The sequence below is a fragment of the Mirounga leonina genome, unplaced genomic scaffold (genome assembly GCF_011800145.1).
Source record: "Mirounga leonina isolate KUSES-001 unplaced genomic scaffold, KU_Mleo_1.0 Mir_171, whole genome shotgun sequence".
NCBI classification, from domain to species: domain Eukaryota; kingdom Metazoa; phylum Chordata; class Mammalia; order Carnivora; family Phocidae; genus Mirounga; species Mirounga leonina.
This window is the reverse complement of record NW_023270436.1, coordinates 18,441,901-18,455,101: the sequence shown is the minus strand read 5'-3', so window position 1 is coordinate 18,455,101 and position 13,201 is coordinate 18,441,901. Positions and strand designations below refer to the sequence as shown.

General features: G+C 42.6%; 1 protein-coding gene across 1 annotated transcript in view; it reads left to right on the top strand.

The window, feature by feature from the left end:
• The first annotated feature begins 3,866 nt into the window (after positions 1 to 3,866).
• The window catches only part of PIWIL3 (piwi like RNA-mediated gene silencing 3), a 29,554-nt gene continuing 20,219 nt past the window's right edge, over positions 3,867 to 13,201 (top strand). The window contains exons 1-2 of the mRNA XM_035016720.1: positions 3,867 to 3,981; positions 8,069 to 8,197. Coding sequence (XP_034872611.1) covers positions 3,867 to 3,981; positions 8,069 to 8,197 — 244 coding nt within the window. The remainder of the gene's footprint in view (positions 3,982 to 8,068; positions 8,198 to 13,201) is intronic.

Here is a 13,201-nt window from a genome sequence, read left to right as displayed (position 1 = left end):
ACAGCAGCCTGGACACCCACAGACGTCTTCCTTGGTATCATTTATGAACATAAGGATTTTCCGGGAAAATCTCAGTGAGGGCTCTGCAACTCAGAAGTAAATCAATGTCTAAATTCAATCCAACCTCAAAGTAACAGGACATTGGAATCTATTATGTTCTGGAACTTAATGCAATGACTATAATTCATTTGAAAAATAGCTAGGGATTTTCAAGTGTTTCGCCAATTTAGGCTTTTCTAGTCTTTAGAATATTTTCAAGATATTGCAAACAAGACACTGGATAACTGGCACACCAGACAGTGCAGAATTGAGTTTGGAACGAGAGCTAAGGGAACACATAGGTTTCTACAAAATTATGGTGGGACTTCAAAGCAGTGGGTAAGGTTAGGATTATTCAAGAAAAAGTGTCAAGAAAAAGTCTTTTAATTAAAATAGGTATCCAGTACTACTGGGTATTTACCCCCAAGATACAAAAGTAGGGATCCGAAGGAGTATGTGCACCCCGATGTTTATAGCAGCAATACCCACAATAGCCAAACTGTGGAAAGAGCCAAGATGTCCATCGACAGATGAATGGATAAAGAAGATGTGGTATATATATACAATGGAATATTATGCAGCCATCAAAAGGAATGAGATCTTGCCATTTGCAACGACGTGGATGGAACTGGAGGGTATTATGCTGAGCGAAATAAGTCAAACAGAGAAAGACATGTATCATATGACCTCACTGATATGAGGAATTCTTAATCGCAGGAAACAAACTGAGGGTTGCTGGAGTGGGGGGTGGGGTGGGAGGGATGGGGTGACTGGGTGATGGACACTGGGGAGGGTGTGTGCTCTGGTAAGCGCTGTGAATTGTGCAAGACTGTTGAATCTCAGATCTGTACCTCTGAAACAAATAATGCAATATATGTTAAGGAAAAAAAAAAGAAGAAGAAGAAGGTAGCGGGAGGGGAAGAATAAAGCAGGGGGAAATCGGAGGGGTAGACGAACCATGAGAGACGATGGACTCTGAAAAACAAACTGAGGGTTCTAGAGGGGAGGGGGGTGGGAGGATGGGTTAGCCTGGTGGTGGGTATTGAGGAGGGCATGTTCTGCATGGAGCACTGGGTGTTATACAAAAAAAAAAAATAGGTGTCCAGTGGAAACTAATATAACACTGTATGCTATTTATTTTAATGAAAATTAAAAAATTAAAAATAAAATGGGTACACAGTGTGTGCATCAAGGATTTAATGCAAAACAATGCAATTATAAAAATTAAAGAATTGCTGATTAAAAATTTTTTTAAAGATCTTATTTATTTATTTGACAGAGAGAGAGAGCACAAGCAGGGGGAGTGGCAGAGAGAGAGGGAGAAGCAGACTCGCCGCCGAGCAGGGAGCCCAATGAGGGGCTCAATCCCAGGACCCCGGGATTAAAACCTGAGCCGAAGGCAGACCCTCAATCAAATGAATGACCCAGGCACCCCTAAAAATGTTTCAAGTAGCAAAATCAAAGAATGCCAGAAACTTGGAGACAATCAACAAAAAAACCCTGACACAACAAATACCATTTTAAAAAAATGACTCCCCATACTTAGAAACTGACACATCACTGCAAATCCGCTTGTAGGGATCTAGGCCAAGGAGACGATGATGGAGGAGCCTAGGTTTGGGTCCAAGGATAGTCACAGTGATTGCAATTTAGTTGTATTGGCAACAGCAGGGAGTTGGTTAAAATATTAAGTGGTAAGGGCCTAAGTTTCTGGAACTCCCAAGTGCACATGTTTCCTAAAGTCACCTGGCAGGTTAATCCAGGGATGGTTGATGGGTGAGGTAAGGTGGGCAAGAGAGCAGGCAGAATCGCCCACTTCCATCCCACTGAAATTCAGAACACCTGTAAACCTGCCAGATGAACATCAAGGTTGGCCTCATTTGGGGCAGGATGGAGGTGGTGCCGGAAGGGGTTGGGCCAGCAGGGTTGAAATTGAAATGGGGGTGGGTACTGGGCAGGCATCAGTCTTGCTGATTGCAGGAGCATCCTGCAAGGCAGCTAAGCTAGTCCTACATCCACTTGGTGACCACAGCAGGGTACAGAGCCAGTCCTGGAAAAGGCTAACGCTTTCGGAGAGAAAAGGCTTTAGCCCCTCTGACCCCACGATTTCAGTACTCAGACGCTGTGGGGCTGGAGGAGAGGAACCCCAGGCCACAGGGAGTGGGTACATCACCCACAGAGGAGCCTAATTCTTGAGGAGGAAGGTGAGTTGTGTCAGCGGAGTCCGGAAGACCCGTTCGGGTTGCAGTAGCTCCAGGGTGTGTGTGCCTGTGTGTGTGTGGTGGGGTGAGTGTCCAGGGGACACCTGGGCTCCTCACTGTGCCATGGGGATACATCGTAGGTGAGAATTCTGTGCACACCTGAATCCTACAAGCAAGCACCATAACTCATGGTGTCCTGTCACTTTGTGTGGGGAAAAGAATCCTAGTCAACAGTTTTTCTTAAGTTTTTAAGAATATTTTACCAGGTTCCTGTCTTTTACTCCAGGACGCTTCTCTGACAACTTCAGAGTTATCAGTCTTGTTGGTGTGAGCGGAAAACCTGCGTATTTAGTACCTGACGCTTTCTTTAAAGCCCTAGTTTGTAGAAAGTTACCAGGCAACTAGTTACACAAAGATGTCTAACAGAACCGTGCTCTTCCAGGGCTTGTCCCCTTCAGGGTCCTCACCTTCAGGACAGCAATGTCAGGCCGAGCCAGGACCCGAGCCCGAGGCAGAGCCCATGGATGGGCGCCCTGCCAGCCCGTGCCACCTGGAGTCGCCGCGCCACCGGTGAGCTCAGTCCTGTTCAGTCTCCTTTATGCCGGATGCTTTGTTTTCCTCTACTGCTTGCCTCTCACGTGTTTTCACATATGCAACCATTTGCATATGTGAACCTGAGTGGATGCAAATGTTTCTGAATATCTTGGCCCTAGCCAGTGACTCCTCTTTGGGAGTGACTTCAAAACAAGCAGCTGACGGCCCACAGATATCTCCATTCCTGATGTGCTCTCCCAGACATGTCCCACTCACTTCATTGGAAGAAGCCCCATTCTTCCAGTTGCTGGGGCCAAGTCTTTGGATCCATCTTGGACTCCTCTCAAACCTTTCACATAAACAACCAGGGAATGCTGTTGTCTCCCAATTAAAAAAAAAAAATCTGGTATCGGACAATGTCTCACCACCTCTGTTACCACTCTTTGGTCCAAACCACGAGCATCCCTTGCTGGACACGGCAAATGGCCTCCTAACTGGTCTTCTTGCTTTTGTCTTGGTCTTTCCCTCATGTTTCCCAGCACAGAGCCCAATAAATCGGCCAGTGCATCTCCTCCGCCCAACACCCTCCCCTCTACGGGTTCCTGTTTTCTTAGTCAGAGGCACATTGTTCAAAATGGCTTCCCTCCCACAACCTCTCTGACTTCTCTTGCTTCTCTTCCCTTGCTCCAGCCACAGTGGCCATCTTGTCCTTCCTTGGATATTTCTGCCTTAGAAATGTTGCTCTTTTTTTCCTCTACCTGTGGCTTGTGTAACCTTGTGACTCTCCTTCAAGTCTTCGATTCAGTCTCAACTTGCTGAGGCTCTGCTTCATCCTCCATTAACTTAACCAGCCCCCTTCACACCCCACCTTCCCAATTACACCCAATTTTCTATACTTCTATTTTTCTTCATTTCCCTGGCAATTAACATGTGAAAGCTAAATAAGTCATTTTTTTTTCTATTACTGGCATGTGAGCCTTTACAAGGGAATATGCTTCATGCCCTGATAGTGCCTAGCACATGGCAGGCAAGTAATTTTGGGGTGATGAATAAACACCATTAACACCACTCTTTGTGACTATTCCCCAAAACATGCAGACCCAGCAAACTGGCCAAATTCCGCCTAGCTCCCAGCCACTGCAAGGGAAAAGCCAAGTGGTTCAGCCTGCACAACGAAGAAGACCAAGAAGAGCACCTCAGCCTCCAGGTATAAAAAGAGAGGGATATGGTGAGGGGCAGGGGAGGTTTAATCCGTGAGGGTGCACCACAGTGATAACACTCAGGCAGAGAACCTCAGGATTCCCATAGGGTTCAGCAGGATGGGAAGAGTATACAGCCCGCAACTATTTTTCTTTTCTGCAACGAACTGACTCGGTCAGCATTTTATTTCCCCTATATTTTAAGGCTTATGGAAAAGAAATGGAGGTTGATGACAGTCAGTCTAGACAATTGTTTGATATAATTGCTTTTCAGATTTAGACAGTGTGTTTGTATATAGTAACTCCAAGTTAACTAGGAATTCTAGGAACATGATTGGGTTTGTAAATCACTGCACTGGGAGGTTGAGCAGCTCCTTGAGCACCTCAGCATTCCCCTGCATTGTATTATCCTCATAGGTGGAAGGCTATCATTTTACAGGTGAGCACGAAGTCTCCTATATTAGCCAAGGATTTGGCTAATACAATTAGACCTCAGATCTGATTCTCTGATTTGCTCCTATTTATATAATTTTTAAGAGCATAAATGAGTGGAGGGGGAGAAGGAGAGAGAGAATCTTAAGCAGGCTCCACGCTGAGCATGGAGACTGATGTGGGGCTCAATCTCACAACGAGGAGATCCTGACCTGAGCCAAAATCAAGAATCAAACACTCAATGGACTGAGCCACCCAGGTGCCCCATTAAGTTTTAAATTTTTATCAATTATGGTGAGAATAGAGAACATGAGATCTATCCTTTAACATAGTTCTAAGTGTACGATACAGTTCGTATAGCAGATCTCTAGAACTTATCTTGCATAATGGAGACTTTACACCTGTTGATTAGCAACTCCTCATCCCTCCTTCAGCCCACCCCTGAGCACCACCATTCTACTCTCTGCTTCTAGGAGTTTGACTATTTTAGATGTCTCCTATCAGCAGAATTATGCAGTATTTGTCCTTCTAGGATTGGCTTATTTCACTTAGCATGATGTCCTCAAGGTCCTGTTTTGCATATTGCAGGATTTCCCTCTTTTTTTTTTTTTTTTTTTTAAGACTGAATAATATTCTATTGTGTGGATATACCACATTAACTTGACCCATTCATTCATTGGTGGGCATTTAGGTTGTTTACAGGGCTTGGCTATTTTTAATACTGCTGCAGTGAACATGGGAGTGCTAATACCTCTTCGAGATTCTGATTTCAATTCTTCTGAAAGAATCCTCTGGAAGTGGGATTGCTGGATTATACGGTGGTTCTATTTTTTTTTTAAAGATTTTATTTATTTATTCATGAGAGATAGAGAGAGAGAGGCAGAGGCAGAGGCAGAGGGAGAAGCAGGCTCCCCGCGGAGCTGGGAGCCCCATGCGGGACTCGATCCCAGGACCCTGGGATCATGACCTGAGCTGAAGGCAGACGCTTAACCGACTGAGCCACCCAGGCGTCCCTATTTTTTTTTTTAAGATTTTATTTATTTATTTGAGAGAGAGAGTACATGAGAGGGGGGAGGGTTAGAGGGAGAAGCAGACTCTCCGCTGAGCAGGGAGCCTGATGCAGGACTCGATCCCGGGACTCCAGGATCATGACCTGAGCTGAAGGCAGTCGCTTAACCGACTCAGCCACCCAAGTGCCCTGACAGGAAAGGTCTTTTTTTTTTTTTAAAGATTTTATTTATTTATTTGAGAGAGAGAGAGCTCATGAGAGGGGGGAGGATCAGAGGGAGAAGCAGAGTCCCCGCCGAGCAGGGAGCCCGATGTGGGACTCGATCCCGGGACTCCAGGATCATGACCTGAGCCGAAGGCAGTCGCTTAACCAACTGAGCCACCCAGGTGCCCGGTGGTTCTACTTTTAAGTGTTTTGAGGAATCTCCATACTGTTTTCCATAGCAGCTGTGCCCTTTTTGCATTCTCAAAGGTTTAAATTTCTCCACATCTTCATCAGCACTTGCTGTCTTTTTGCCTTGTTTTTGGATTTCTTTCTTTTCATATATATATAACAACCATACTTACAGATGGGAAGTGATAACTCATTGTGGTTTTGATTTGCAATTTCCTGATGATTTCCTGATGACTTTGAGCATCGTTTCATATACCTGTTGGCCATTTAGGTCTTTGGAGAAATGTCCACTCAGATCCTTTCTCAATTAATTTTATATATTTTTCAATTTAATTTCATTATGTTATGTTAGTCACCATACAATACATCATTAAGTTTTTGTTTGTTTTTTAAAGATTTTATTTATTTGACAGAGAGAGACAAAGCGAGAGAGGGAACACAAGCAGGGGGAGTGGGAGAGGGAGAAGCAGGCTTTCCGCTGAGCAGGGAGCCCGAGGCGGGGCTTGATCCCAGGACCCTGGGATCATGACCTGAGCCGAAGGCAGACGCTTAACGACTGAGCCACCCAGGCACCCCATCATTAAGTTTTGATGTAGTGTTCCATGATTCATTGTTTTTGTTAGTGGGAGGGGGAGACAAACCATGAGAGACTATGGACTCTGAGAAACAAACTAAGGGTTTTAGAGGGGAGGGGGTGCGGGGATGGGTTAGTCTGGTGATGGGTATTAAGGACGGCATGTATTGCATGGAGAATTGGGTGTTATCCTTTCTCAATTAAAAAAAAATGGGATATTAGGTTTTTTTCACTCTTGAGTTGCAGGAGTTACTTTATGTATTTTGTAAATTAACCCCTTATGAGATAATATGGTTTGCAAATATCTTCTCTCATTCCATAAGTGCTTTCATTCTGTTGACTAATTCATTTGTTGTACAGAAACTTTTTAGTTTGAATTCCCACTTGTCCATTTTTGCTTCTGTTGTCTCTGCTTTTGGTGTCTTATGTTGTAGATATTTTTATAATAAACTGATAGAAAATCCAGACTCCATGAAATGAATTTATAAATGTGAATACACAATAGTAAAATACCTATTTTTATCATCTATATCCTGTCTGAAGAGTTATGATTAATGCTTCACGTAAAGTACATTTTGTGTAGCAAGTACTAATGAATGATGCCAACTGTTTTCTTTCACTGAAATTTGAATGCGGTAAGTTTGATTGCTGGCTGTGTCTGGAATTAGTTGAATTTGATAAAAAGCATTTTTAAAATTTACAGGGCGCCTGGGTGGCTCAGTTGGTTAAGTGACTGCCTTCGGCTCAGGTCATGATCCTGGAGTCCCGGGATCGAGTCCCGCATCGGGCTCCCTGCTCGGCAGGGAGTCTGCTTCTCCCTCTGACCCTCCCCCCTCTCATGTGCTCTCTCTCTCTCATTCTCTCTCTTTCAAATAAATAAATAAAATCTTTAAAAAAAAAGCATTTTAAAAATTTACATAAAATTAGTTTTTCTATCCTAGAAATTCAGACTTTGGTATCTTCTAAGATCTTCATAAACTAGGAATGATAGCTTCCAGAAGTAACATTTTGAAGAGAACCAGTTTTTGCCACCCAGAGCATGGACTGTATTAGCCATTTTCAGGGGTATAGGGTTTATGGATAATATAGGTTTTTTTCACAGTATTTGAAAGACTGCTTTGCACTGTCCTCCAAATATCGACCTCTCAAATATTTAAACCTGTATGCATATTACAATGTGATAAAAATAGAGCTTTTCTCAGTTGCTGTTAATAAAAAGAATAGATCAGTTGTTTTGTATCAAGAGCATTTCATAGATTTTTTTTTTTTTTTAACAGCCTGTTCAGTCAGTCAGCATTTTCTGATGCCTACGAGAGGGCAGTGTGGTACCAGGTGATTGGCCGATAAAGCCGGTAGAGAAGGGACAAGGTTTCTGCTTTGAAGCTTGCACCCTGGACAAGTGCCTGATGAGGGCAAATGCCAGAGCACCGATGAATGTGGGGGCTCGGCCAGCCACTGATGGGGAGTGGGGTCTTGTTGGGAGAGGCTTCTGGGTCACAGTCCCCCTTCCTGGTGACCCGTGACTGAAATACTGTTGTTTGGATCCTTTGACAATCCTCTTTCGTACCTCCAGTGACCTTGACCTAGTTTTCCTTAATAGCTGGGATTTAATGTTGTCCTTTCTGTTTTACTTTTCCCCCTTTTTTATCCGATAAAACTCATGGCTTTCACATTTGTTTCCATGTAGAGGAAGCTCACCTAGTGGCTACACTGCAGGCAGCGTCGGTGAAGGAGAGAAACCGTTTGGGGGGCATTTTTCGAGACCATGTGGTGGATACCCGACAGTACTTGGACCATGTGAGAGAGTCCACGGCAGGTATGCTGGCCATGAACGACCCAGTGTTAGGGAATTGTTCTCATTAAATGTGTGCTGAGGTGCTGGTTTGGGTTTTTTTAATTTAATTTGATTTTTTTTATTATGTTATGTTAGTCACCATCCAATACATCATTGGTTTTTGATGTGGTGATCCACGATCCATTGTTTTCGTATAACACCCAGTGCTCCATGCAGTACATGCCCTCCTTAATACCCATCACCGGGCTAACCCATCCCCCCTCCCCTCTAAAACCCTGTTTCTCGGAGTCCATAGTCTCTCATGGTTCATCTCTCCCTCTGATTCCCCCCCTTCATTTTTCCCTTCCTTCTCCTAATGTCCTCCATGCTATTCCTTATGTTCCACAAATAAGTGAAACCATATGATAATTGACTTTCTCTGCTTGACATATTTCACTTAGCATAATCTCCTCCAGTTCCATCCATGTAGATGCAAATGGTGGGTATTCATCCTTTCTGATGGCTGAGTAATATTCCATTGTATATATGGACCACATTTTCTTTATCCATTCATCTGCTGAAGGGCATGTCAGCTCTTTCCACAGTTTGGCTATTGCGGACATTGCTGCTATGAACATTGGGGTGCATATGGCCCTTCTTTTCACTACATCTGTGTCTTTGGGGTAAATACCCACAGTGCAACTGCTGGGTCATAGGGTAGCTCTATTTTTAATTTTCTGAGGCATCTCCACACTGTTTTCCAAAGCGGCTGTACCAGCTTGCATTCCCACCAACAGTGTAAGAGGGTTGCCCTTTCTCCACAACCTCTCCAACATTTGTTGTTTCTTTCCCTGTCCATTTTTGCCATTCTAACTGGTGTAAGGTGGTATCTCAATGTGGTTTTGATTTGAATTACCCTGATGGCTAATGATGAACATTTTTTCATGTATCTGTTAGCCATTTGTATGTCTTCTTCAGAGAAGTGTCTTTTCATGTCTTCTGCCCATTTTTTGACTTGATTGTTTTTTGGGTGTTGAGTTTGAGAAGTTTTTTTGTTTTTTGTTTTTTTAAAGATTCCATTTATTTGACAGAGACACAGCGAGAGAGGGAACACAAGCAGGGGGAGTGGGAGAGGGAGAAGCAGGCCTCCCCATGGAGCGGGGAGCCTGATGCGGGGCTCGATCCCAGGACCCTGAGCCGAAGGCAGACGACTAATGACTGAGCCACCCAGGCGCCCCTGAGAAGCTCTTTATAGATCTTGGATACCAGCCCTTTATCTGTAGTATCATTTGCAAATATCTTCTCCCATTTTGTGAGTTGCCTCTTTGTTTTGTTGATTATTTCCTTTGCTGTGCAGAAGCTTTTTATCTTGATGAAGTCCCAAAAGTTCATTTTTGCTTTTGTTTCACTAGCTTTTGGAGATGTATTCTGAAAGAAGTTGCTGTGGCCGATGTCAACGAGGTTACTGCCTATGTTCTCTAGGATTTTGATGGATGCCTGTCTCACATTGAGGTCTTTCATCCATTTTGAGTTTATCTTTGTGTATGGTGTTAGAGAATGATTGAGTTTCATTCTTCTGCATGTGGCTGTTCAATTTTCCCAGCACCATTTATTGAAGAGACTGTCTTTTTTCCATTGCATATTTTTTCCTGCTTTGTCAAAGATTATTTGACCATAGAGTTGAGGGTCCATATCTGGGTTCTCTATTCTGTTCCATTGGTCTATATGTCTGTTTTTGTGCCAGTACCATGCTGTGTTGGTGATCACTGCTTTGTAATATAGCTTAAAATCGGGCAATGTGATGCCCCCAGCTTTGTTTTTCTTTTTCAACATTTCCTTGGCAATTCGGGGTCTTTTCTGATTCCATACAAATTTTAGGACTGTTAGTTCTAGCACTTTGAAAAATGTCATTGGAATTTTGATCGGGGTGGCATTGAAGGTATAGATTGCTCTGGGTAGCATAGACATTTTAATAATGTCTATTCTTCCGACCCATGAGCATGGAATATTTTCCCATCTTTTTGTGTCTTCTTCAATTTCTTTCATGAGTGTTCTATAGTTCCTAGAGTATAGAGCCTTTACTTCTTTGGTTAGGTTTATTCTGAGGTAGCTTATGGTTTTTGGTGCTCTTGTAAGTGGAATCATTTCTCTAATTTCTCTTTCTACAGTTGCATTGTTAGTGTATAAGAAAGCAACTGATTTCTGTGCATTACATTGATTTTTGTATCCTGCCACATTACAGAATTGCTGTTTGAGTTCTAGTAATTTGGGGGTGGAGTCTTTGGGTTTTCCACATAAAGTATCATGTCATCTGCAAAAAGAGAGTTTGACTTCTTTGGCAATTTGAATACATTTTATTTCTTTTTGTTGTCTGATTGCTGTTGCTAGGACTTCTAGTACTATGTTGAACAATAGTGGTGAGAGTGGGCATCCTTGACGTGTTCCTGATCTGAAGGGAAAGGCTCTCAGCTTTTCCCCATTGAGGATGATATTTGCTGTGGGTTTTTCATAGATGGATTTTATGAACTTGAGGAATAGAGGATTCCCTCTATCCCTATACTTTGAAGAGTTTTAATTAGGAAGGGATGCTGTATTTTGTCAAATGCTTTTTCTGCATCAATTGAGAGGACAATATGGTTCTTCTCTCTCCTCTTTATTAATGTGTTCTACCACACTGATTTGCAAATGTTGAACCACTCTTGCATCCCAGGGATAAATCCCACTTGGTCATGGTTGATGATCCTTTTAATGTATTGTTGGATCCTATTAGCTAGGATTTTGTTGAGGATTTTGGAATCCATATTCATCAGGGATGTTGGTCTGAAATTCTCCTTTTTGATGGGGTCTTTGCCTGGTTTGGGGATTAAGGTAATGCTGGCCTCATAGAATGAGTTTGGAAGTTTTCCTTCTGTTTCTATTTTTTTGAAACAGCTTCAGTAGAATAGGTATTATTTCTTCTTTGAATGTTTGGTAGAATTCCCCAGGGAATCCATCAGGCCCTGGACTCTTGTTTTTTGGGAGGTTTTTGATGACTGCTTCAATCTTGTTACTGGTTATTGGCCTATTCAGGTTGTCAATTTCTTTCTGTTTCAGTCTTGGCAGCTTATAGGTTTCCAGGAAGTCCTCCATTTCATCCAGATTGCTCAGTTTATTGGCATATAGTTGTTGATAATAATTTCTAATAATTGTTTCTATTTCCTTGGTGTTAGTTGTGATCTCTCCCCTTTCATTCCTAATTTTATTAATTTGGGTCCTTTCTCTTTTCTTTTGGATAAGTCTGGCCAGTGGTTTATCGATCTTATTAATTCTTTCAGAGAACCAACTTCTAGTTTCATTGATCTGATGTACTGTGTTTCTGGTTTCTAATTCATTGATTTCTGCTCTAATTTTAATTATTTCTCTTCTAATGCATGGCTTAGGCATCGTTTGTTGCTTTTTCTCTAGTTCTTTAAGGTGTAGAGTTAGTTGGTGAATGTGGGATTTTTCTATTTTATTTGAGTGAGGCTTGGATGGCTATGTATTTCCCCCCTTAGGACCGCCTTTGCAGTATCCCATAGGTTTTGGACCTATGTGTTTTCGTTCTCATTGGTTTCCATGAATTGTTTAAGTTCTTCTTTGATTTCCTGGTTGACTCAAACATTCTTGAGTAGAGTGGTCTTTAGCTTCCAAGTGTTTGAATTTCTGCCAATTTTTTTCTTGTGATTGAGTTCCAGTTTTAAAGCATTGTGATCTGAGAATATGCAGGGAATAATCTCAATCTTTTGGTATCGGTTGAGACCTGATTTGTGACCCAGTACGTGGTCTATTCTGGAGAAAGTTCCACGTGTGCTCAAAGAATGAGTATTCTGTTTTAGGGTGGAATCTTGTGTATATATCTATGAGGTCCATCTGTGTGTCATTCAAAGCTCTTGTTTCTTTGTTGATTTTCTGCTTAGATGATCTGTCTGTTGCTGAGAGTAGAGTATTGAGGTCTCCTACAATTAATGTATTGTTATCAATATGACTCTTTATTTTGGTTAACAGTTGGCTTATGTAGATGGCTGCTCCCTTGTTGGGGGCATAGGTATTTACAATTGTTAGATCTTCTTGTTGGATAGACCCTTTAAGAATGATATAGTGTCAGGGTGCCTGAGTGGCTCAGTTGTTTAAGCATCTGCCTTCAGCTCAGGTCATGATCCCAGTGTCCTGGGATCAAGCTCTGCATCAGGCTCCCTGCTCAGCGGGGAGCCTGCTTCTCCCTCGCCCTCTGCCATTCCCCCTGCTTAATCTCCGGGCCTGTCTGTCAAATGAATAAATAAAATCTTTAAAAAAAAATGATATAGTGTCCTTCTGTATCTCTAACTACAGTCTCTAGTTTAAAATCTAATTTGTCTGATATAAGAATTGCTACCCCAGCTTTTGAGGTCCGTTGGCATGGAAGATGGATCTCCATCCCTTCACTTTCAGTCTGGATGTATCTTTAGGTTCAAAATGAGTCACTTGTAGACAGCATATGGATGGGTCCTGTCTTTTTATCCAGTCTGCAACCCTGTGCCGTTTTATGGGAATGTTTAGGCCCTTCACGTTGAGAGTGATTATTGAAAGATATGAATTAATTGTCATGTTGCCTGTGAAGACCTTGTTTTTATAGCTTGTCCCTGTAAATTTCTGTTGTAAATCACTCTTGGGGTCTTTCTCCTTTTATAGAAACCACCCCCCCCTTAATATTTCTTGCAAGGTCGGCTTAGTGGTCACATATTCTTTCAGTTTCTGCCAGTCTTGGAAGCTCTGCATCTCTCCATCCATTCTAAATGAGAGCCTTGCCGGATAAAGTATTCTTGGCTGCATGTTCTTCTCTTTTAGTACCCTGAATATGTCTGGCCAGGCCTTTCTGGCTTGCCAGGTCTCTGTGGATAGGTCTGACGTTATTCTGATGTTCCTCCCTCTGTACGTAAGGAATCTCTTCCCCGTAACTGCCCTTAAGGTGGTTTCCTTGGTTCTAAGATTTGCGAGTTTTACTATTACATGCCGGGGCATTGGCCTGTTTTCCTTGATCTTGGGACGGGT